The sequence below is a fragment of the Hypomesus transpacificus genome, chromosome 13 (assembly GCF_021917145.1).
Source record: "Hypomesus transpacificus isolate Combined female chromosome 13, fHypTra1, whole genome shotgun sequence".
NCBI lineage: Eukaryota > Metazoa > Chordata > Actinopteri > Osmeriformes > Osmeridae > Hypomesus > Hypomesus transpacificus.
The window spans coordinates 12,758,747-12,782,460 of NC_061072.1; the positions used below are offsets into that span (position 1 = coordinate 12,758,747).

Below are 23,714 nucleotides of genomic sequence, written 5' to 3' on the forward strand. Positions count from 1 at the left end.
CCCAGCTTCTAATTTTCCAGCCCAAGTTACAGCTGGGGTTTTAACAATTAAGGACATACTTAAAGTGCTTTCTTTGGGCCGTTCTCTACGCATTAACGGGCGTTTGTTAACTCGTGAATGGGTCACATAATTTGGCAAGTGGTGGAATGTCCCTGTCCATGGTGCTAAAATCTAAACAGGCATCAAGTCCCTGTCCGTGGTACTGATTGGGCGATGACAGCCTGAAGAGGGGCGTCCAATGAATTAGAAACAGTTTCTGATCCTACGGAAGACCGGTCTAAATTAAGTTTAACAGTGTGGTGTATCCTCATAATGCGTTTTGTTCTTATAATCAACAAGTGGACAAAGTCCGGATACAACTCGTCCTCACAGCCACACGGGGTTGCTACTGTTGAGGAAAAGTTATGCAGGCAAAGTTAAATCATCACCGATGTCGTCGAACTACAATCTCCAAGACCGAGGGCTGAAGTCTTGAAACTAACGGCTTCTCACTATCATCATATAGCAATCTGATAAATTGATATTTAACAAATAATTAGGTCGGATTTGACAATGACTGAGAACGTGGACATGTTTTTGAGGGCGAAACATCGGACCTTCATCGGATTTACTGAAGGTAGAAGTAGACTGTAGCGGTCGCGTAGTTTACGACCAGGCAGCTAGCTAGGCAGCTACAGTAGCTACTAGCATGCCTAACATGATACTTCGTAGCTAGTTCGAGCAATCTCGTCATTTGAACTTTCTTTTTATTGAAGTAAGCAAGTTTAGTCTCGTTTACAGTTTGCGGTGGTTCAATAGTTAATGGTCGTGATAACTAAATAAATGCTACAGCTAGCCACGTAGGCTAGTTTAGTTAAAGGAACAACGCAACTTTTTGACAATCCATCATGCTACTAGCAAGCGAAATGGTTCATGTGTAACATGTTGTCATTTACAAGGTGAAAGACTTGTCACGTGCTTAAATATGTGTTTTAAAGGAGTATTTTTGAAATGACAATTGTGGAAGATACCGTTGTTTCCTATAAGCGTGACAGCAGCTAGCAAGCTGGTTAACGCGTTAATCAGGGGATTAACTAGGTAAATCCTGGAATAGGTTTGAATGGTCGCGGCCAGGTATCTTTGACTCTGTGAACCTTATGAACAACGGTACAGAGCAAGTTGTTCCTAGCTATTGCAGCATATGGCAGATCTCACTTGTATAGTGTGGACTATTTGGTTTAATCAGTGACACCTGAAGGTGAAATAGATCATCTGTGATGCAACACCTCTTTCTCATTGATTCATCTCCTCCCTCGAATCATGTTAGTTTACCAGCACCATAACGCAAACGGTGACATTAACACTTCTCTTCAAGAGAGAAATCACACTTGCAAGGTAGTTCATTATTTACACCCCTCCTTTTTTATTTTCAAGATGTATTATGATAACCATTGTCTGAAGGCACCATATGCCACCTGAGTAATATCTCAGATTTATGTTAGAAGTGAGGCTGGCATTCTTGTAGAAGCGCAACCGACACTAAGCTGCCTGCTCTTATCCACTGTCACGGGAGCTTTGACTGTTCCTTTTACAGTCATGTTTGTTCCAAAAGTTGTTAGTTCACACACAAACGCACACACACAAACACACATGGTCCCCGGAGACACACTGCTGTGATGTTTGTTTAGTGTAACAAAAGCCTAGGGTTTCTCCAGACAGAATGTCAAGGCTTGTATTAATCTTTGCAGATCATGCTTCAGGCAATAACAAAGAAAGCTGGTAATGATATTTCTCAGTAGGGGACATAAATAGTGTGGAGTTTGAATAGGCACATCACCACAGAAGTGGGGTAAACTTTAAATTGCATAGAATTAGGCTAAAGCTTACTACCGGATGATTTTCATCAACTGTTATTAGTTAACTTGCAGGATCTAAGTGTTAGTTAGAGAACTTTTGAAGGCATTTTGTACCCAGCCTGGTGTCACTTAGTTTGAATACAGACAAAAATATCCTTTCACACAATTGATATGCAGTCTATCATCTAGTGAAATCAAGCGAGGTTTGATGTGAAGACAAAAAAAATCACACTTAAGAAATCAAAAGTTGAAAAAATGCTGCCTAATTTCTTAAATGATGGTACAAAAAGATTGGAGTTGCACTTCTGCTCAATAGCTCAGCCCCTTTGTTTGTTTGTCTGCCTACGTTTTTCTGGAGGAGGGAATTACCATAAACTCATTTGGGAAAGAGATACATGGAGAGCATGTCAAACTTGAACAAGGAGGCCCTGCTGTGGACGTGTGTGTCTGTCTTCTTGTGTGTTTATGTGCCCACACACAACCATACAAAATACACAAGGCAGGAGAACACTGACTGGACCTTCTAACAAAAGCCAGACCTTTCACCGAGGTCTGACTGCAGCCTGCTGCTGCTAGCTGCCCTGACCTGAACTATGGAACCCTCTTTCAGTTTAGCCATACTCGTCTTTTCCTTTCTGAGACATCGATCTCGTTATTCATTCCTCTGTCCCTCTATCCTTCCATAACTTAGAAATCCCAAGTTTTCTTTTATTCAACTGTTATTTGAAGGTGAAAGAGAGAAGGCCAGGAAGGTTATGCAATGTCAGCATTATGTAAAACACTCTGTCATGCACGCATCGACATCTATTGCCGTGTAAATTATTTAGTTTCTGCTTGTTGACAGCGAGAGAGAACATGTCTTCCATGACTGTCTTTCCCCCGATCCTGGGGGGTGGTGGTGGGGGGGAGGGGGTCATGGGGGGATGAGGACAGATTGTTCTAGTCTTCTTAGTAGCCTCCTTTCCACTACGGAGGCCAAACATTCTATTTGGACTAGACTTTAAGGTCTCTTGAATCTTTCGGAATAATCATTTTTTCCTACTATTACGACATACCTGTTATGTTTTCGTTTTATTACCGTCTATAAATTCCATTTTGTTTTGTACTCCCCACCAAACCAGGCTAAACAACCCTTTTGTCCCCTACTCTGTGGTTCCAGAGAAGGAGAGGGAGTGGAGGGGTCCGTTCTTCTTCATCCAGGCTGCGGACCCCCAGCTGGGGCTTATGAAGGCCTGGAGGGAGGGGGACTGTGACGGAGGCGGGGACGAGTGGGACGAGGAGGTCCATCTCACCAGGCAGGTTGTGGAGGCGATCAACACAATGAGCCCCAGACCCCAGTTCATGGTGCTGTGTGGAGACCTGGTACACGCCATGCCAGGTAGGAGGAAGACACACACACACATTCTACAGATGTCCCCACACACAAGTAGACTCACACCTTTAATGTTGGATCATGTAAACCTAGTATGTAAGAACAGACAAGCAACTACAGCAGCTATGAATTATATGCGACAGGTCGTTTGACTCCCTACCTCAATACTGCCATATAGTGTCATGTCCTAGCAGTGATTACCGACTGTAGATCCAGCCCTGTGTTCCTCTGCTGACCTCTGTAGCACTGTCAGTATAAGAAGTCAGGCCGGCTTAGAGTGCCTCGCCTCTTTAAAGGGAATAGGATATGTATGTAACATAATGATTCATATATTCTGTCCTCCCCTGTGAAATTGTTCAGGGTTAATTTATGCACTCCGAGCAACGTTTTCATTGGAACGGTTTCAGCCTGATTCCTATGAAGGAGACATGAGGTTTTGCGCTGTTGCAGCTAAAGGAGGAATGGCGCGTTTGCTGTGGTAGCTAAGCATCCCACATGTTTCCAAATGGAGGACATGAAGCAGTGGGATTGGAGTCCTCTGAACCTGTCTGCCAGACGATCCCTCAGCACAGATGCTGGTGCCGAAGCTAGTTGAATGAGCCGCCTATAGATGTGTGTTGGAGGGCCTGAAGTCCAGCTGTCTAATGTGATAGTGGGGCAGGGAGAGTGGGGCGCGCCAGACCTTCTGCTGTGAGGATGTGGTAGAGGAGAGCCAGGAGCCGCTAACCATGGAAACTACCTCCTCCCGACACCACGGCATGGGGGGTGAGGAGGAGAGGAAGAGAGATGGAGGAAGGAGGAGAGGGTAGGGGGAATTCAGCTGGCTTGTGGTTCTTTCTTTGTGACTGTAAGGTTGGGGACAAGTCCCCTCCAGGTCCCTGACTGGGGGATTGTTTGATAAGATGGCAACAGGAAATCATTGCCAAAGCTGTTTACGGAGTGCACATTAAGACTACAGTACGCTGGCTAATGACTGAACACATTTGTTCAGCCCACGACAGGCATATGGTTCCAGAGAGATTGGAATGACCTCTGCCCTCTCGCTCTCGCATTTTTGCCTGGAACGACCTCTCTCAGCTGTTCAAGAACAACCACAATGCATTGCAGGCCTCCACAACATCCCCCCAGAGATCTTAGTAGGAGTTCCTAAGTATCTCATCTTCTCCGTGACTGTGCCCTTTAAGCTGGCCTCTCACCCCTCATCCCTCCCTCCTCTCTCTCTCCTCTCATTCTCTCTTGATCAGTCGTGTTTATGCCTCAGCCTCCCTCTCGCCGCACAGCCATCCTCTGACCGTAGGGGTTCCGGGCCCTTCCATTGGCCCTGCCGTCATGCCTTGTTACCGTCAGGAGCGCCACGGCAGGTTGTGTATGCCAACCACATTACACACCACGTCCGTCACTAGCCTGTGTTTCCGGGGGCTGGGTGGGGGGTTTAATGCCAGCGCACCCCAACCATGTTTTGATATTTTCCCTTAAACGATTTTATTTACCGAATGAGACTTTGGATGCCGGTGCCAGCCAGGGAAGTTGACTGTCGACCACCTCGTCAACAGGGCTGCCTGTTGGGGACAGGAAATTGGCACCCATCTCTGACTAGATATGTCATTCTAGTTCTCTCTCTCTTTGTTCTCTTTGTTCTCTTCAGTAAACACACCACCACGACTCATCCCTTATGTTTTTTTCTTTTTTTCTTCTGCCAACCCTCTATTGTAGTCCAGACATGGTCAAACAAATTGTAACTCACACTGCCCGCATTTTCACAAAGGCTGTCAGTGTGGTTCAGCCGCGGTACCCCATCAGGGCAGATGGAACCCCCAGATGGGTGGACCATGAACCCCAGACTGCAGCTCAGGCTTCTGCTCTGTCTACTCAGAGAAGGACATGACAGATTGGACACAGTATGAATATGTACCCACCTGTGCAGTTGGCCTGAGAAGGCCTAGTACGGGATGTAAATGGGACTGAAGAATAGTTTCTATCCATTAGCCTCCCCTCTGCCTCCCCTCTGCCCCCTATGACCCCCCCCCCCCATGATCACCCTCAGATCAATAGCACCAGAGGGCCTTGAAGGACCCCACTGATGCCACTTTGATCAACCAATCAACTTCCTTATCCTGTTGTGGTGATGCCCCCCAACCAGACTCCCTGTTGCTGGAGCCAATCAGCTCCCACCAGGCTTCCTGCTGGGCCAATCACATCTTTCCCTGACCGGGCCCCCTCCTATCAGAATCCACAGGTCCTCTTCCCTAACGAGGGCTATCAGGAGGTGCTAAAAGGCTGCCCATTTCCAACTATTATTAAAGCGGTTGCTGTGATCCTGCTTCCCACTTCCTGCTCCGCTCGGAGCAAAGCCCCTAGGGCCTTCATCTCAAGGACTTCCCTCTCACTGAGCTGGAGAGGATAAGAGACTCACAGGAGAGAAGGTGTGCGTGTGAGAGAGGGGGGAAGAAAGAGATGATTAGATTAGAGTAACATGCTGGACTTACCAGAGCTCTAATAAGGACTACAAAGGGATGTCATCAGGGATGGAGGGATGGGGGACGATGGGGGGGATGAGGGAGGAAAGAGAAAGAGAGAATCAAGGGAAGGGGTGGGGGGGAGGTGGGGGGAGGTTATCCTCTGACTCCCAGTCCCCTCTCTAGCTGGGAGGAGGGAAGGTGGGGGGAGGTTATCCTCTGACTCCCAGTCCCCTCTCTAGCTGGGAGGAGGGAAGGTGGGGGGAGGTTATCCTCTGACTCCCAGTCCCCTCTCTAGCTGGGAGGAGGGAAGGTGGGGGGAGGTTATCCTCTGAGTCCCAGTCCCCTCTCTAGCTGGGAGGAGGGAAGGTGGGGGGAGGTTATCCTCTGACTCCCAGTCCCCTCTCTAGCTGGGAGGAGGGAAGGTGGGGGGAGGTTATCCTCTGACTTCCAGTCCCCTCTCTAGCTGGGAGGAGGGAAGGTGGGGGGAGGTTATCCTCTGAGTCCCAGTCCCCTCTCTAGCAGGGAGGAAGCCCTTAATTGCAGTTGAAGGCAGATAAAGTGGAATCCTCAAAGGAGCACTGCTGGGTAGGGGAGAGAAGGAGAAGAGGGGAGAGGAGAGGAGCGAGGAGGAGAGAGGAGAGGAGAGGAGAGGAGGAGAGAGGAGTAGGGAACAGGAGGAGAGAGGAGAGGAGAGCGGAGAGAAGAAGAGACTCAGGGGAAATTATTTTTGAGTGATGTGTGTGTGCGCACGTGTGTGTGTGTAGACCTGTGTAGGAGATTTGGATGGATGAACGAATATACGTTTTCATATTCAGCAGGAATATCTGGTTTCAAACAAAACAGGCATCCCTTGACATGGTCACCGTCCGTACCCAGCGATGGTGAGACTTGGATAACGCAGCTCATCTGCTGCTCGTGATCTCTCTTTGTGTCTTTCTGAGTTTATTGTCTCCATCTCAATGGCTTTTGTCTTTGTTTGCATACAATTATTAAGCATCGTAATTAGATCCATCACTCCAGATGGCTGCTGGGAAGCTTTTGACTTTACGAGACATGTGTCCCCCCCCCACCCACCCATCCACACACACAGATCCCCCAAAAGGTCGCACAAAACGATAGAAAGACACAGCATATATTGAGACGGTGTAAAGGATTTACTCAACTGAAGAAGTGTTGGTGTGTGGGTCTGTGTGTGTGTGTGTTAAAGACTCGTCAGCGTGTCACCGAAGAGGTTCTCAATGAAGAGTCCTTCATCTGGTTCCTGTTTTAGACAAATGTTGTTTTCTCTCCTTCAAACGCATGCTCTCATCTTCAGCAACCACTCTGTCCAAACTTCTAAGGAAATTCGAAGTAAAAGTAGGCCAGTGAAAATAATTACCAGAGAGAAGGAAGAATCACTTTGCTCTGCGTTGATGGGTTTGTTTGATACACACTCTAAATTATAAATAGATTTCCTTCACCCATTCTCTCTTTACTTTATCCACAGAGGGACTCTGATTAACTTTACACCAAATTATATTTCTCCTCTTGTCTTCGTCCTGAATTTAAACTCAACTTGCTGTGAACAGCGAGTGAGATGTTTCTGCCGGATTACCTTGAGTGTGTGGCCCACAGAGGACCGCCACCACTTTACCCCTCCTTTCTCTCTCCATCTCTGCCTGCCTTCCTCATCAGCGCGCCTCTACCCCCACCTCCAGGTACCCCATTCAGGGCTGGCCAGGAGAAGGACCTGAAGGGCGCTCTGGGGGGCACAGACCCCGCCATCCCCTTAGTGTTCGTCAGTGGGAACCACGACCTGGGGAACATCCCCACCCCAGACACCCTGGAGCAGTACTGCCAGGCCTGGGGGGATGACTACTTCAGCTTCTGGGTGAGGCAGAGGGAAAGGGAGCGAGGGAGGGAGGCTGTTCAATGTGGGTCAACGCGATTGGAAAAGTTGGCGTCGTTGTTTGAATGAAGTCCCCTCCCCTCCCCCAGGTAGGAGGAGTCCAGTGTCTCGTGTTGAACTCCCAGCTGTTCTACGATGCCTCGGCGTGTCCCAGCCAGCGGGAGGCCCAGGACCGCTGGCTGGAGGAGCAGCTCCAGGCGGCCTCCTCCTCCTCTCCTGCCCGGCGCCTGCTGGTGTTCCAGCACATTCCCCTGTACCTGAAGACCCCTGACGAGGAGGACGACTACTTCAACCTTCAGACCGCCGTCAGACAAAGCCTGCTGGAGCGCTTCAAACGAGCAGGTATGACGTCTCCATGCACAGCCAGTGACTTGCGAGATCATACCAGTTAAGGGAGGTTGTTGAGGGAGAATCAGGTGAACAGAGAAACAAGGTTTAACCAATCAGGTGTGCTGAGGAACAAGGTTCAATCAGGCATAGCCAGGGACAAGGAACGGTTAATCAGGGCCCAGATAAAAGAACTCTTGTTACTTTAAGGTGCATCTGTAATTTTAGGCATCACTAGGTTTGAATTAGCTGGAAATGTAAGACTTAGTGGCATCATTATAGTAATGATAAAGATTAATACACACGTCGCTTTGCTGTTCCCTGGTTCTCAGAGCTTTGGAACAGGATAAAGGGGAGGACTTAACCTACCACAGAGCCTGCAGCATATACCCTACCTTATGTAGCCATGGGAGGCTGCATCACCCACCACTAATGAACATAATCATTGCCCTTGCTTGCTTTAGGCAGCCACACACCAATCAGCGGCTATTGTTATCAGGCTTATAGATCCCTCGTCCTGAGGGAGTCCTGGAAGGGGAGACCGTCTTTGGTTCCTTCCCCACACTCGTCCCCCATGGCTGGCCTCCAGCAGAGGCAGGAGGGATGGGAGAGGCGTGCCCAGCCGCGTGGCTGTCACACCGCGCTGCCCAGACACGCCTCAAGGTTGGCAACACGTGAACGTGCCTCGCTGGCGCCACGTGTGTGGCGGAAGCAGATTGCTTAAAGCTTCAGGTCTGGGACACGGCGACAGGTATGTCACGTGAAGGAGAACATGTTTCGCGTCCCATCGACTCGCTCGTTGACACGTGGTCTGGTCTTAATCAGGGATTCACTTTACATACATGACATGTACATTTTGTTCATTTATTGATGACTTCCTGCTCAGAGGGGTGTCGGTGTACGTGTGTGTGTGTGTGTGTGTGTGTGTGTGTGTGTGTGTGAGTGTGTGTGTGTGTGTGAGTGAGTGAGTGTCAGGATGGAAACATTTTGAAATGGGGATTTGATCCGGTGCTGGTGGTGTTTTATTTATCAGTAGCTCGGACAGCCGTAGCTTTGTACAGGCTGCATCTCTCCTTCCCATCCCTTCTTCCTCCCCATGAATAACCCGACCTGTCATCTATAATGAGTAGGCCTGGGAGGTTCCATCCCCCTCAGCTTAGAGAATGATGGAGGACTGAGGGGTGTGGGGTGGGGGGTGGGGTTAGACTGACGGGTGGAGGAAAAGTTAGCTCTGTTTAATAGTTCCCTTCAGGATGGGAGTTTAAAGGAGTGAGGAGGGAAGGGGAGGAGGGGGACATTGTTGGTAGGGCTAGCCTGCGTGTCTGTACTGACTTGCTACGCGGTCTATCTATCTAACTCTGTGTGAAAAGCCTGCATTGATCTTATGACCAAATGGCCTTATACGGTCCTGTAGTGTGTTGAGTTGAATCTCAGTCCATCTGCTAAAGAGCTGGAGGCATGGGCCATCTTCAGTGCGGGTAACCAGGGTCAGAGATCAGGGTCTAGAATCTGCTAGATATGGTTGTCTAAATCTCTGTATCAGCACTCAAGTTGCTGTTACAGTGTATTCTGGGAACACTCCAAAGCAAAGAATAATTCAGAGTTGCCTTGTCCTCTTGTGTTTGGAGATTGTTGAAGTGTGTGTGTTGTACAATAAATGTGTTTTCACCGCGGGGCACACAGGCGGTGGGTATAAATACCCAGACCCATCGACTGAGACGATGCACAATTTTGGCATCCCAGAGACAATAACAAAGAAATGAATATCTATAAAGAGCAATTTCAAAACACAGGACACGTGTGCACTTGTGCCCTTGCCCCCGTCCATTCTCTCCTAATGCGTGGTTAACCCTTTCCTGGCCACGCGGCCTTTTGATTTTCCATGCCTTTTTGACCCTTTAGAGATCCTGTACTGCAAGTCAGTTTTCTACCCTAATCAATTCCTAATCCTTCCAACATGAACCACATATAGACACTACTTCCATTGTATATACTGAATTGGATGTCATGTGTAAAATATGTTCAGTTTTTGTTTATTGCATCTAACACCACTAACCAAGAAATGTTTTGAAACATAATAACAGTTTAAATTACATGTTTATATCCTCCACAAAACCGAACTGTGGTAGAGAATATGTGACCCACATATGGATAATGATCCATTCTAGGCCCTTTGTAGTTAAACAGTGCCATACCTGAGTTGTGACGGCGTTTCTAGATGTGGTGAAGAGGCCCATCAGGGGATTAGTAGCACTGAGGATTGTAGCGCCCACCTCAGAAGCACTTCTCCTCCAACATCCAACATGCAACCTTCTAAGAATGGAAAATATACAAGCCCTGCAGACACATAATTAAATTCAATTGAATTTCCTTCACCAAGGTATTTTTCATTCCTCTTTCTGGTGTGTGTGTGTGTGTGTGTGTGTGTGTGCGTGCGGGGGTGTGTGCGATAGCTAAGTGAAATATTCTCAGTGTGTATGTTATCAAGGCTCTACAGCTGTGCATGGAAGGCTGAAACAATAATTAGGTGCCTACACCCTGCAAGAATATGTTCTGGTCACATTTACACTATGTAACTGATCAGTATTGGACGTTGAAGGAATTGTATTGGCTCTAGTTGAAACCTAAGTATTTTTCAAGTGTGTGTGTGTGTTCCCAACGGTAGCATCCAGACCCCCTCCTCAGCACTCCTCCTGTTGGTAGCTACACGGTTAGACAGATTCCCTCTACCTACTCAGGGTACTACACGCATACACTTCTCAGACACTGGGACCCAGCATCCAGCATCCTACCATACAGCCCCAGCATCCAGCATCCTACCATACAGCCCCAGCATCCAGCATCCTACCATACAGCCCCAGCATCCAGCATCCTACCATACAGCCCCAGCATCCAGCATCCTACCATACAGCCCCAGCATCCAGCATCCTACCATACAGCCCCAGGATCCAGCATCCTACCATACAGCCCCAGCATCCAGCATCCTACCATACAGCCCCAGCATCCAGGCCCAATCCTTACAGAGATAAAAACACGTTGGGAGTTTCCATAGCAGCTTGTGGATACAGAGTACCTCACACTACACCTAATACCCTTTTCCCCCCGCTGCCCCCCTCCTCCCTCTCCTAGGAGAGTATTGGATAAGAGGCACTTAAAGCTGATCTACCTCATTGTTTCACAGCAGAGAGCCAGGGTGATGGGGGCACAGGTGCAGGAGTGAGCAGAGATGGAGGATTGTGATATCCTTAATAGGATGTTGGGTGTAGATGTAACAGGACCCGCCTCAGGACCTAGCAGACAGGGAGCTAGCGAGGCTGTCAGTGGCTGTGCGGGGATGCAAACACGTGATAACAAAACGCTCTCTCGACCCTCCACTTTGGAACAGGCGTGATGGAGGGCTTGTGATGGTGGCATCACGCTTGTTTGTTTGTGGGCCACAATGGAGCTAAGGCAGTGTTCTTCATGTCGTGGAGGAAGTCATTTCTAATTGAACGAGCATCAATAGATTGATGAATGTTGCTCTGTCTTGTTCTCTCTCAATATGATATATTTAACACGTAACACTGCATAACTGTGATGTAAGATTTCTGTCGCTGTTCTTTGGGGAGGCGAGGAACACACACAGTACAGTCACAGTAATCAGTCATTCTGTGTGTGTGCGTGTGTGTGTGTGTGTGTGTGGAGGACAAGAAAAGGGGATTGTGGGGTTTGAGTGATGGATGAGAGTGATTTGTAGCAGGTAGGGTGATGAAAGGCCTTGCTCTGGTACATCATTCCCTCGCTTTCTCTGTCATGCAAATTACCCACTGGCATGCTCGCCTGATGAATTATTTCCAGCCCAGTACTTTAATGACACCCACCCTTCGTGCACACGCAAACATGCGTGCACACACACACGCACACGTGTGAGCACATGGTCACACACATACACACACCTACGAACAGACTCCCTCTTTTACAGATGTTTCAGGGATGGCTATGTTTAGACAGTGAGGGATGGATGGAGAGGGAAAAGGAGAGAGAAGAGGGACATGCCCTTGAGGTAGGCCTAATCTTTAATATGAAGAGGCAGGGTGAGTGACAGCGACAAGGAGACAACTGCTGTGACCTATCCGGTCGTTTACACATCAATGATTACTGAGAGTGTTGGGGGAGTGAATGTGGAAGGGAAGGACGGACGATAAGAGGAAGATGGACGAAGCAGGAAAGAAACGTCCTCGCCTCGTCCAACAAGTCTTGTTTTCTTAACCTTCGCAAACACCAAGCCTGTGAGGAGAGCTACACGAAGGTTAATCCAGAGATATCCATATCCATTATTCAGCCAACTCAGCCCACCTGCAGAATAGCCCGACACGTCCCAACAGCCAGCTGTGTGCGCAGCAATTCAGCCAGACCAGCTAAGCCTCTCCCTGTTACCATGCCTTAGCTTTGACTCTGTCATCTACCTCTGCTGGCGTTCAATACGTCTCCATCTGCCTGCCTGCTTACTGCAGGGGTTTTCGGGGGAATTCTTCAGCGCTCTGTCAAAACCCTTCAGATGGTCCTCTCTCTATCACCGGGAGCAGGAGCCCGCCTGAGAGCTCTGCGTCTGACAGCTAAATTGGAGTCACACAGAGACACAGAATGGATGTGGAATTATTAGCGGTGGCAAGAAAGTGCATGTTTTGGTGGAGCAGGGCACAAACACCAGCTCTGCTGAACACACGCTGGCAGTGAGGAGAGAGAAGTGTAAAGACGAGCTGTCAGCGCTCCACCAACTAATTAAGATCAAGAGTTTATGAATGCATGACGGGACGAGGGGTCTAAGAGTGTGCCTTGCTCCTGTACCTGTCGGCTGTCTGAAAACAGATGGAACCTCGAGGTAGAAAACAGAACGGCCAACGGAATCAGGGATGGGGAAAGGATAGAGGATGGAGGAGGGAAGAATGGAGAAAAGGATATAAAAGGATGAACAGGCGGAATGGGAGGGGTGGGGGGGCGGGTGGGGAAGAATCGAGGGTGATTTGTGTATGACCCAGACAGGCTAGGGTCTGACTCTGTGCTGCCATCAGGAGCCCCTTTAGTGCCTGATTAATGATGCTGTCTGAAAATGTCTGTGGCTTCAACAGTGAGGGTCTGAAGAGTCAAGACAAGATTTTTCCAAAATGTAAATGACTTTTGCTGCTGGTTCACTCCTTCTGATCCGTTTTCTGAATAAATGCAGCTTAGCTCTCTCTTTACCGCGCTCTCTCTTTCGGTCTCTCTCCCCCCCCCCCCCCTCTAGATAGGAGAGTGTTGCTGCGGTAGCACTTTGTGGTGGTGGGGTGGTGGAAAGGTTGGGGTGTGTGTTGGTAGTGTATTTAATTAAAGCCAAATTGAGAACAGCTCCTCTGCAGTTACAGTATAGATGAGTCATCTCCGTGATTAGAGAAAACATTTCCCTCTGTTCTAGTTTTTGTTGTTATTGTTGTTGATGTTGTAGTCCTGGGTTTGTTTTTTGTGTTTGTAAGCTAATTGTAATGCTGCTGAGTTGTGTGAATCCTCCCAGTGTAGAGGGCTGTACAGGATTAACAGTTTATAGGTGCACACAGAAATACATACATACATACATACGTACAGATATCACCATGACAACAAACCCCAAAACACAGACACAATCTATCTCATTCTTACACACACGCTCTCTTTTAAAATTGCTCTCTGTTTACACACATACACACACATCTACCAACCAGTGCTGTCATAACCACAAACACACACGACACAACTATCAAATCACCCCCTGAATCGCCAGCCCCTCACCCCCCATACTTGGGTGAGTGTGTGCAGGGAGGTGTGGAGCTCTAGTAAACGACATTGCCCAGGGCCACCAGCAAGCTCCTGCTGTGCTGCACTGTCGTAACCAAGTAACGCTAGAACAATCCCCTCCAGTCCTGCCTGCTAACAAATTTAGCCTGGGAAAAGCGCACGGTTTTGATCATCAATTTCCATCTACGTTTAAATAGATGAATTATGCAGTGGTCCGATATGGGCTGCCTATGCGACTACCTTGTTTTGGCTATTCATATAATTTCCAGAAGATCTGTGTTCTAGCGATGGGTGGAAGAGGCTGATGTGGAGGTTCTTGATTATGCGGACCGGAGTGGAAAACTGCACCAAAAAATCAAATAATAAATTGTGCAGACTGGTGTCTTACAGTGTAATTAAGGTGTTAACATGGTCTTTGTTGCCAGGTTTGGCTACGGAACAGGTTATGTGCTGCCAGGTTTGGTTGAGGTTTAAGCTCTTTGTTGCCAAGTTTGGCTGATGCATCCCTCCAAGGTGCGGCAGCAGGGGAACATCTCTAACTGCAGCATCACTGTTAGGAGCTCAGCATCTTCTCTTCCTCTATTAAAACCTGGCAAATCACTGAAGAATGCCTAACCGTGTGTACATCATGCATGCTCTGCTTCTCTCTCCCCTGTCACATGCGCAAACCCACACACACACACTCCCCTTACGAGAGGAGAACTCATTTGCTCCTTTAATTCAGAGGGGTAGTAAGGCTGCGTGAGTGTGTTCCATCAGTCCGCTACATGTTCTATTCGCGAGAGGATCGACGTGGCAGCAGTGCTGCAGGGCATCACGCACACACACACAAAAACACCCCATCTCAATAATGACGACGACGGGACAGGAAAATAAATTGAAAACGCCTGTGTAAAAGTTTTAGGTCGCAAAATATTTTTTAAAGGGAGACTCGCAAACTCTCTCTTTCTGTTGCTTTATCTTGTTTTCTTCCACACTCTCTCCATATATTATTACCCCCCCCCCTCTCGCAGTCTCGCCTGCCTCCCATCAGGCTTTATGAAGACATTGTGCAGACGACTGGACAGATAAGGCAATGATCTCATTATACTGCTAAATGGAGCTCATTTGAATGTATTGCCATCATATGCCACGCAGAACCCTTATCAAGGGCAATTTGCATATGTTACAATGTGTGATGCATATGCATTGAGACAGAAAGTGGACCGAAGTGTAGTAGATCAGCAGCGGTTTCTGCCGTAACACCGACACAGCGCAGCCCAGGGAACTAAACCACAGACCCCCTGCTGAACATGCCACTTCTAGTTAGTCAGAACATGCTGCTCCACTTCCTGGTGTTCGGCTGCTTGGATTGAACAACACGGGTTGTAATGGGGGAAATAGGACTTGAGTTCAAAGACACAGCTTTTTAATCCAGGATAATGTCTTCATACATATGAAGTATAGATAACACGACACATGGCTCTAACATAGCCCTGTAATTGTAATAACAGCTATACACAATCCCATTATATAAAAAAGACATTCACATTTATTTTTCTCGAGTGGATTTGATTCAAATGGAGCAGAACTGATTTCAATTACTGTTCTCTTTTTCCCCTCTCTTCCCCTCTCCTCCTTTCGTCCTTCTACAACATCCAACTCCTTTCTTGTTCACCTCCTGCCTCTGTTTTTCATTCATTATCTCTTCCCTTCTCTCCTCCTCTTTGGTTCTCCTCCCCTCCTCCCCATGCTCCTTTCCTTCCCAGGTGTGAAAGCGGTGTTCTCGGGCCACTACCATCGTAACGCGGGGGGGTTGTGCGGGGGACTGGACATGGTGGTGAGCTCTGCTATTGGCTGCCAGCTGGGCAACGACACCCATGGGGTCAGGGTGGTGGTTGTGACCGCCGACGACATCATCCACCGCTACTACAGCTTGGAGCAGCTGGCTGGGCGGGGCATGGACGATGACCTGAGGAAGTTACTGCAGGCCTGACCAATAGGAGAACATTCCACTTTGAGCCTGACCCATACAAGTAGTCAAGTATGCAAGCCTGACCAATGATGAGGTGCAGGAGGCAGTATAAGCAATGTTTCTCTTCCCTGTTGCTATCCAGGCAGGGCATTGATTTGTTTCTATTGTAGCTTATTGAATGTATTTTTGAATTCATACACTCTGCCTTGGTGACGGCGGAAACAAACACGACATGGTGAGAAGGACTTTGGCCGCGGAGAGCTTGCTGTGAAACACATCCCCCCAATGTACGGCTCCAGTCATCTCTACCTGGAGCACAATGACCGGCATTAGACCATGTCAGCCTACTGTTACAGACCATCAGAACGTGTTGAGGTTCCAGGCAAGATCACAGATTGTGTCTTGTTCCTCTATATAAGATAGTGTGTATCAACTAGGCCTGTCTGTACACTACTGTTTCAATCTAAAAAAGGAAGCAAACCATTATAGAGGTAACTGTGTATTGAGTTTGATGTTTGTATTCTTGTGCAGTTTTCGGGTAGCCTGTTCTTGTGTTCCCACGACTTTTAACTGTCTAGCAGCACTGAATGTCTTAAACAAACAGTGTGGGATGGATGGATAGGGAGAAAGGGAGGGAGGTAGAAAGGGTAGGTGTTTGTGTGGGTTGGTCGATGTGTGACTCTGTGGCCCAGAATGACTCGGCTCACACCCCCACTCACCCAGCCCACTGTCAACGTAACACGTTGCCATGGCAGCCTGAGAGGCACGGCTGTGGCCCTACGATGACCATTTCCTGTGTGCGAGTGTGTGTGTGTGTGAGTGAGATGGGCGGTGGACTTCCACAAACGGCTGACCCTGTTTTATACATCAGACACGTTTGTCTACATATGTGTGGAAAAACAAACAATGGGCTCTCTTCAGTTAATAAACCATTTCCTGGTCACTGTGTTCTTAATATCATCCCCTTAGCCCATACTGGGATCATTAAGGAAATTGTTTTTAATGTCATTTGACATTTTTTAATGAGATGACCTGGCCATTTTCATGATGTTTGTGATGTAATATCAGTTCATATGAATACTTTCATGAGCTGGTATGTTTTTAATAAATATTGATTTCATACAATGATTCTGTCTTAGTGATGTTGTCACAATACATACACCCTGTCATTTTCTCCATCACCCTCCTGTAACCTGCACTTCTCTGTCTCTCTCTCACTCTCTCTTCCACACACAGGCTGTCTCTGACCCTTCTGGTGTCTGAGGGTCCCAGGGATTCACCCTGTGCTGGCTGTTGAAAGCTAGCTGCTGTTTATCGATCCAACCTGCCATGTGTCAGTGTCCCCCGGCCCTCCGCACACACCCGCACATACACCCACACAAACACACACACTCATCAACTCAAAACACTCCACTCACGCGCCTCACTGCTTCACTGCTGCTTCTGAAATAACCAGACTTCATGGACCGCTCATCTGCTGAAGCAAAACACACTTCCTCCATAACCATGTGACCGTATGCACGTTTACATTTGCTCCTTTATGGAGCACAGAAGTGTTCTAGAGTCATCTAAAATATGAGCCTAAGAGCTTGGGGCTGATAGGGGCTCTATCACAAGCCTTTCCAAAAGCATAATGAAAATCTGTTGGAATGACAGTTATCAAAATGGAAAACGGAACAGTTAGATTACATGGTCTGTGAGCCAAGGCCGACATTACAGACTGGAACGGGGAAAGTTATTTCTTTATTATGGATATAACAGTTCCTTCTAATGGTTGACTGCTCTCATTCATTCAAACTGGTTCATTTTACAATGATGTGTCTTAATGGTGAGACTTTCATTATATCAAGTGATTTATTACAATGTGGTTAACAACCCTGTATTATTATTACCTGTTCAAAGGCTAATAGGGTTTAGGATTATTTACTTTTCAAATAACCCATTTTGAGGGTTTCCAAGACTTCAGTGGAACATTCTCCATTGAAAGGGCCACAGTAGTTTGCACTTGTGAGGTGGCGTGTCACAATAGACTGCTACTACCAGCGTGACCACTCCCAGTGTCCACTTTTAGAAGGCTCAGCATGCAGTGTGTGGGTAGCCAGCGTGGTGATGACGCCACCGAATCCCCCTCTCAATCTTGGAAACACCGACAAGTTTGCCGTCAGTCTGTCGATTTGACACTCTCTGCTGGGGCCAGATTGAGTGTGACTCACTCTCCGGAAACCATAAAACCCCTGCTTGTCAGTACACGCATTTGTTTTGTTTTTTTTGTGGTTTCATTTGTGTTCAAAGGGTCCACAGGTGTTGGCTGAGGAAATGACTCCCAGTGTGTCCTATCTAGGCCTGGCACTGGGATGCCACACTCCTGGCTGCGCGCCCGAGAGAGGGGACCATCTGGGGACCAGAGAGGCATCAAGCACCCCTCTCCTCCTGCTGGGTGGTGAATGTGACGTATTCACATACAGTGAGTGTAACAGTTTACCTCTTGTCATTTCCTCACAATCACCCTCTAACACTGTACAGGCACCTACTGTCAGAGTCAACACGACATACCTTTCTTGCAGAGTTTGGGTGCATTGTACTAGCCTACAGTATGTTGGTACGTTCTCTTAGTTCTTCCTAAATCCTTCTGTAGAACAGTCAGACCTCGGGGGTCTCTGCTTACTCAGGTCCTTTAACAGCTTCCTTAACTAGTAGAGCTCTCGATGTGAGGATGTTGTGTGACTGAGGGCTGAGGCTAATACAATTTCCCCTCCCTCGTTCTTTCTGGCTCCTTCTCAGCCGTGACTGTGTAGCCTGGGAACTTCTTGGTCTGATGGAAGCCTGTGAGTGTCAGCATGGTTCCTGACAGCGAGCTAAGGTGCATGACTGACCGGAATGGCTTCAGGTGTAGAGGAGCTTGATGTGAATGATGTGAAGCAAAGGGTCTCCTGCCTGTGATGATGGAAAGTGAAAACTCCTTAAATCCAGTGACCCATTCCTCCTGCTCCCGCTGTGTCCTGTAATTGGCTGTCTCTCTAGAGGTACCCTAGGGGGGGGAAAACTAATTTAGTCAAAGTAAGGTTCTATCTGGAATCATTTCACCAATAGGTTCTCACAAGATTTAAAATAGTTCTCCCACAGGGAAGACCTAAGATCCCTTCAGGAATATCTTATTCCAGGCGTGTAGAATGTGGTCATGAGAACATTCTGGGCCATGCTATCGAAGTCTCTAGTTGTGCTGTTTATTCTCAAGGTGTCAGAGAACTAGAACTTTCTCCGTTGTGCTCTTCTTAGTCAGAGTGAGGAACAGAAGGCTCTCTGACATTTACCAACGATGCTGTTCTTCACACCACCGACCGGACTCCCACTCTCCCTAACTCAGTGCCGAAGCTCTCTAACAGGTTTAACAACATGCAACAAACAGCCACCTTACTTTCTAACCAGCAACCTGCTTATGTTTCGCAATATATTAGTTCCATTACTTAGGAATAGAAACAGGTCTAATAGGCTACCATATGAAATTTACTAGCTTTCCCAAAGTCATCAATCTGTTTGTTTTGGAGAAGTGTGGTAGCCTACCCACCTCTAATATTATTTTTTCCCAGGGGAGAGGCCAAACATGGAGCACAAGAGGCAGGTATGACTCCCAATGCTGTCAATCAAACGTGCCACACAACTTGGACAGCTTGCTTAGTCGACAGCCCATCTGCATGCCATTACCGCGGGCCTCGACACTAATGGAGCCATTTCAGAAAGCAATAAAGTGTAGGGAACATTAGCTGGAAACGCGGGGAGAGAAGAACAGGCTGAAATGACGGGCGGTAGATAGTACGACGTGCGGCGCATCGCTAAAGATGTCTCGGGCGCCTCCCGGGTCTAAAACATCCCTCCAAATATGAATATGATCCCCGGCATCTCCAGGCGGCGGGGTACTGTGCCGTGTAGAATGGATAAACATCACGAACACAACTCAGGGATGTGCAGGCTGCGTGGTTTGGTGCTATGCTCTCGCTATGAGGCAAATACTATCAGTTTGAGTTGAAGCTTCAGTTCTGAGATCAGTTAGCCTTGTACCACGACAATGTCCTCTGGGCTCTAATGGAAAAGTAACTTGTCACGCAGTAAGCCTAAACCTGTGTCCACCAAGGCCAAGGTACATCTGAGTAATAATGCTGATCAGGCTATCTATCAGTCCCACCTGTGCCCTGTCATACTGCCGTGTTTCCTGCCTCGGACTCGATCTCCTCCGTGGTGTTTACCCAAGTTATTGCGTGTGCTTAGCATGTTGACAGCAACTAGTAATACCCCTGTGTAGCTAATTACTTGAGCTCTGTCCGTAAAATATAAGTGTTATTAAAAATTGGTAAATACAATCTCGCATGCTTCTAAACCGACTGTTCACTGATGAGGTGGCGGTGACATCTACACTAACAATTATCCCTCAAAACACTGTTTAATCAAACCCGCCTCGTTACAATGTTTATTAATCCTACCTGTCTTTTCCCACACTGGATATCCTTGGCATCCGTCCCCTCCTCTGCTCGATGTTAACTGCATACTGTAATGTTGTTGTTTGGATTATGTGGTATTAAGAAGGAATACTAATGTTTTAAATCCTCCTTAGCCTTTGACTCACTGTATCAGCCACTTTACAGCTATCAGGGATTTCATGTGTCATGTTTGTATGTCTGTGTGTGTGCCTTGTCTGCCCGTGTGTCTATTTTTTATTCAAATGTATTTAATTAATTTGAAAGTAGCATAAAAAAAGCTACATTTGCAGGCCCATTTGAAGGGTCAGACCTCATCTGAAATCATAACTGTGTTGCTGGCAGAAACATGCCTGAATGTTCTGTAGCTTCTGCATCAGAGGAGCCTTCCGCTTCCATTGAATCTGTCTGATATATCAGAAACAAAGAGTGAGGGGGCAGAAGCGAAGAGAGGAGGCAGTTAGGGTAGAGCATGAGACTGCGTCTTGGAGAGGGAGTGAGGAAGGAGGTGGATGATCGGCTAATTGTTCTTTACTCTCTCCATTATCCTCATCCTCTCCATGCCATGGTTCTCAAAACCAGCCTTCTTCGAAATCAGAATCCCAAAGACAGGCCTAATTCTTAAAAATGAACAAGTAGGTTATCACAATACAAGTCTGAACATGAACACACACAGAGGAGACACACTCTTCTCCCTGCACTGTTCTCTGCACCAGTGTTTGCCAGTTTTGCTGCTCAGTGCTCCTATACATGGGATTTTTCTTTAACCATATCCATACCATATCTGAATGAAAAAATGATTGTTCTAATTCTGTTCCCTCCTCTCTGCCCGGCTTCTTCACTGAAGGAAGGATGTCAAGAGAGCTTATATTGCTCTGTGAAGTGTGCTTTGGTGGACTAGGAAACTAGGAGAGGATCCAAGGGAACATGGAGAGAAGAAACCTTGTTCCTAAGGACAACATTTTCCTTCGGTAAAAAAAACGCTTTAAGTTTCATCAGTTCTGTCTGAGTTCTGACAACCAGTTTGGATTTAAACCCAAACATCGAACAGACGTGTATATTTGCCTTGAAAGAACTGTTAGAGCTGTATCACAGTCACAATACCACCATTGTTATGTGTTTTATTGATGCTTCAAAAGCGTTTGATTATGTGAACCATGACAACTTATTTTATAAATTATGTAATTCTATAGCCCTATTTCACGTCTCTAATGGAGTGAGGCAGGGCAGTATATTGTCTCCATTTTTGTTTAATGCTTATAGGGACGATTTGTCAATGCTTTTTAATAATTGTAGAACGGGTTGTAGGGTTGGTAACAGTATCATCAGTCATTTAATGTATGATGATGATTTAGTAATTCTCTGTCCATATAGTGCTGGACCACATGAGATGTTACAGGTGTGCTCCCAATATGGATCAGATTTTGATATCCAATACAATGCAAAAAAAATATCTGGGACATGACATCTGTGCTGACCTGTCTGATGACAGAGGCATTAATAGACAGTGTCGAATGCTCTATGGACAAGAAAAAATGCTGATCCGAAAGTTTGGTGCATGCTCACCACCAGTTAAGACCAAACTTTTCAACGCATACTGTACCCCATGTATACTGCCCACTTGTGGAGGCACTACAAAAAGAGTAGTATGCACAGACTGAATGTTGCCTATAATGTTGGCTTGTGGATGCTGCTAAGGGTAGCGCGATAGGGAAGTGCAAGCCAAATGTTTGTCAATGTGGATGTGCCCACCTGCCCTGCAGCGCTGCACAGACTCATGTACAGCTGCATGTGCAGACTCATGTACAGCTGCATGTGCAGACTCATGTACAGCTGCATGTGCAGACTCATGTACAGCTGCATGTGCAGACTCATGTACAGCTGCATGTGCAGACTCATGTACAGCTGCATGTGCAGACTCATGTACAGCTGCATGTGCAGACTCATGTACAGCTGCATGTGCAGACTCATGTACAGCTGCATGTGCAGACTCATGTACAGCTGCATGTGCAGACTCATGTACAGCTGCATGTGCAGACTCATGTACAGCTGCATGTGCAGACTCATGTACAGCTGCATGTGCAGACTCATGTACAGCTGCATGTGCAGACTCATGTACAGCTGCATGTGCAGACTCATGTACAGCTGCATGTGCAGACTCATGTACAGCTGCATGTGCAGACTCATGTACAGCTGCATGTGCAGACTCATGTACAGCTGCATGTGCAGACTCATGTACAGCTGCATGTGCAGACTCATGTACAGCTGCATGTGCAGACTCATGTACAGCTGCATGTGCAGACTCATGTACAGCTGCATGTGCAGACTCATGTACAGCTGCATGTGCAGACTCATGTACAGCTGCATGTGCAGACTTACGACCTCTATGAACAGTATCATCCTGGTACTAACCAATCCAGCACTAAGTTCAGTACGATACTTCTTTAATATGTGGGCTCACTGGCGTCTGAGCCTCCTCATAAAATGATGTACCTTGTGATTTTATTATATGTTTGTCTGTATGTTGTCTCTTAATCTGTGGACCTAGTAAGTGTCCAAAATAAAGCTTATGATGATGATGATGATGAGTCATGAGTGACTGTGTGACGATATGTTAATGTTTCTCAGAGCCAGTCCCTAAATCCAGTGTCTCTCATCCCCTCCTGCTAATGATTCACTGACATCTACTCTAGCCTGCACTCCCCTGTCACCTACTGACACCCTCTTCCAACCCCTAAGCTGTCTGTCTGTGTGTGTGTGCGTGTGTGTGTGAGCATGCATGTGTATGTGAGTCCGTCTGTCTATGCTGCCAGGCCTAACTGAATTATTCATCTAATATGCTTTCTGACAAACCGCGTCAATGCAGCATCTCTTCACCGCTAGGAAGAAGATTCTTTGTCTCGCTTTGTCTCTCTTTCTCTCTCTCTCTCTCTCTCTCTCTCTCTCTCTCTCTCTCTCTCTCTCTCTCTCTCTCTCTCTCTCTCTCCCTCTCTCTCTCTCTCTCTCTCTCTCTCTCTCCCTCTCTCTCTATCTCTCTCACTCTCTTTCAATATATCTCTCTCAGTCTTTCTTTATCTCTATCTCTCTTTCTTTATCTCTGTCACCCTCCCTCCTTTTTTCTCCTTTACCTCCAAACTCCACATTTCTCTCTCTGCTTTATTGCCATTCAGTGTCACAGTGATTTGCTAAACTGGATCTGACAGGCAGTCAGGCTTGTTCATGGCTCTTATAAAAGCCATACATTTGCTTTAATGGAATTTTCTCCCATCCTTTCTATTTTCCTCTGCTTTTTGTGTTTTGTCTTGACCATGTGGTTGCTGCTATGATGTATGCGTGCTTTGCTTTTCAGTTTGTCAGTTTGGGAAATACGCAAATAGCCCTGGAAAAGTAGGTCTCTTCTTTTTTGGTAATCAGCTTCCTATTACGTAAACAAAGTAATTAACATTGAATGTATCATTAGCGTTCAGCTCTGTGAAGCAGCTTGACTTATTTGAGCAATATAAATCTGATCCTACAGTTAGTCCATGTGCCTTCTCTTCTCCTGGGTTTTTCACTAACAATCAAGTAACAATCAAGGTCCAAACAAGAAAACTTATTTTTGTGAATAGTTGATTCTCTGATTT

At 47.0% G+C, this 23,714-nt stretch overlaps 1 protein-coding gene across 2 annotated transcripts; it reads left to right on the top strand.

Moving 5' to 3' along the window:
• Window positions 1-394: 394 nt before the first annotated feature.
• Window positions 395-21,903, top strand: cpped1 (calcineurin-like phosphoesterase domain containing 1). Of its 2 annotated transcripts, XM_047032739.1 has the most exons (6): window positions 395-616; window positions 2,995-3,213; window positions 7,364-7,536; window positions 7,644-7,896; window positions 17,964-18,086; window positions 20,939-21,903. In XM_047032739.1, the coding sequence occupies exons 1-6, from the start codon at window positions 553-555 to the stop codon at window positions 20,998-21,000; spliced, it is 894 nt and encodes a 297-aa protein (XP_046888695.1). In that variant the 5' UTR covers window positions 395-552; the 3' UTR covers window positions 21,001-21,903. The 2 variants fall into 2 exon arrangements, with proteins under 2 accessions (XP_046888695.1, XP_046888694.1); XM_047032738.1 differs by lacking the exons at window positions 17,964-18,086; window positions 20,939-21,903 and adding an exon at window positions 15,417-16,747 and having other exon boundaries at window positions 402-616.
• Window positions 21,904-23,714: the final 1,811 nt, after the last annotated feature.

Bases quoted from the DNA above. Each gene is read 5' to 3' on its own strand.
- cpped1 (XM_047032738.1), top strand. From the start codon at position 553: ATGACTGAGAACGTGGACATGTTTTTGAGGGCGAAACATCGGACCTTC. The intron at 617-2,994 runs GTAGAAGTAGAC...CTGTGGTTCCAG, and splicing joins CTTCATCGGATTTACTGAAG to AGAAGGAGAGGGAGTGGAGG. The intron at 7,537-7,643 runs GTGAGGCAGAGG...CCCCTCCCCCAG, and splicing joins ATGACTACTTCAGCTTCTGG to GTAGGAGGAGTCCAGTGTCT.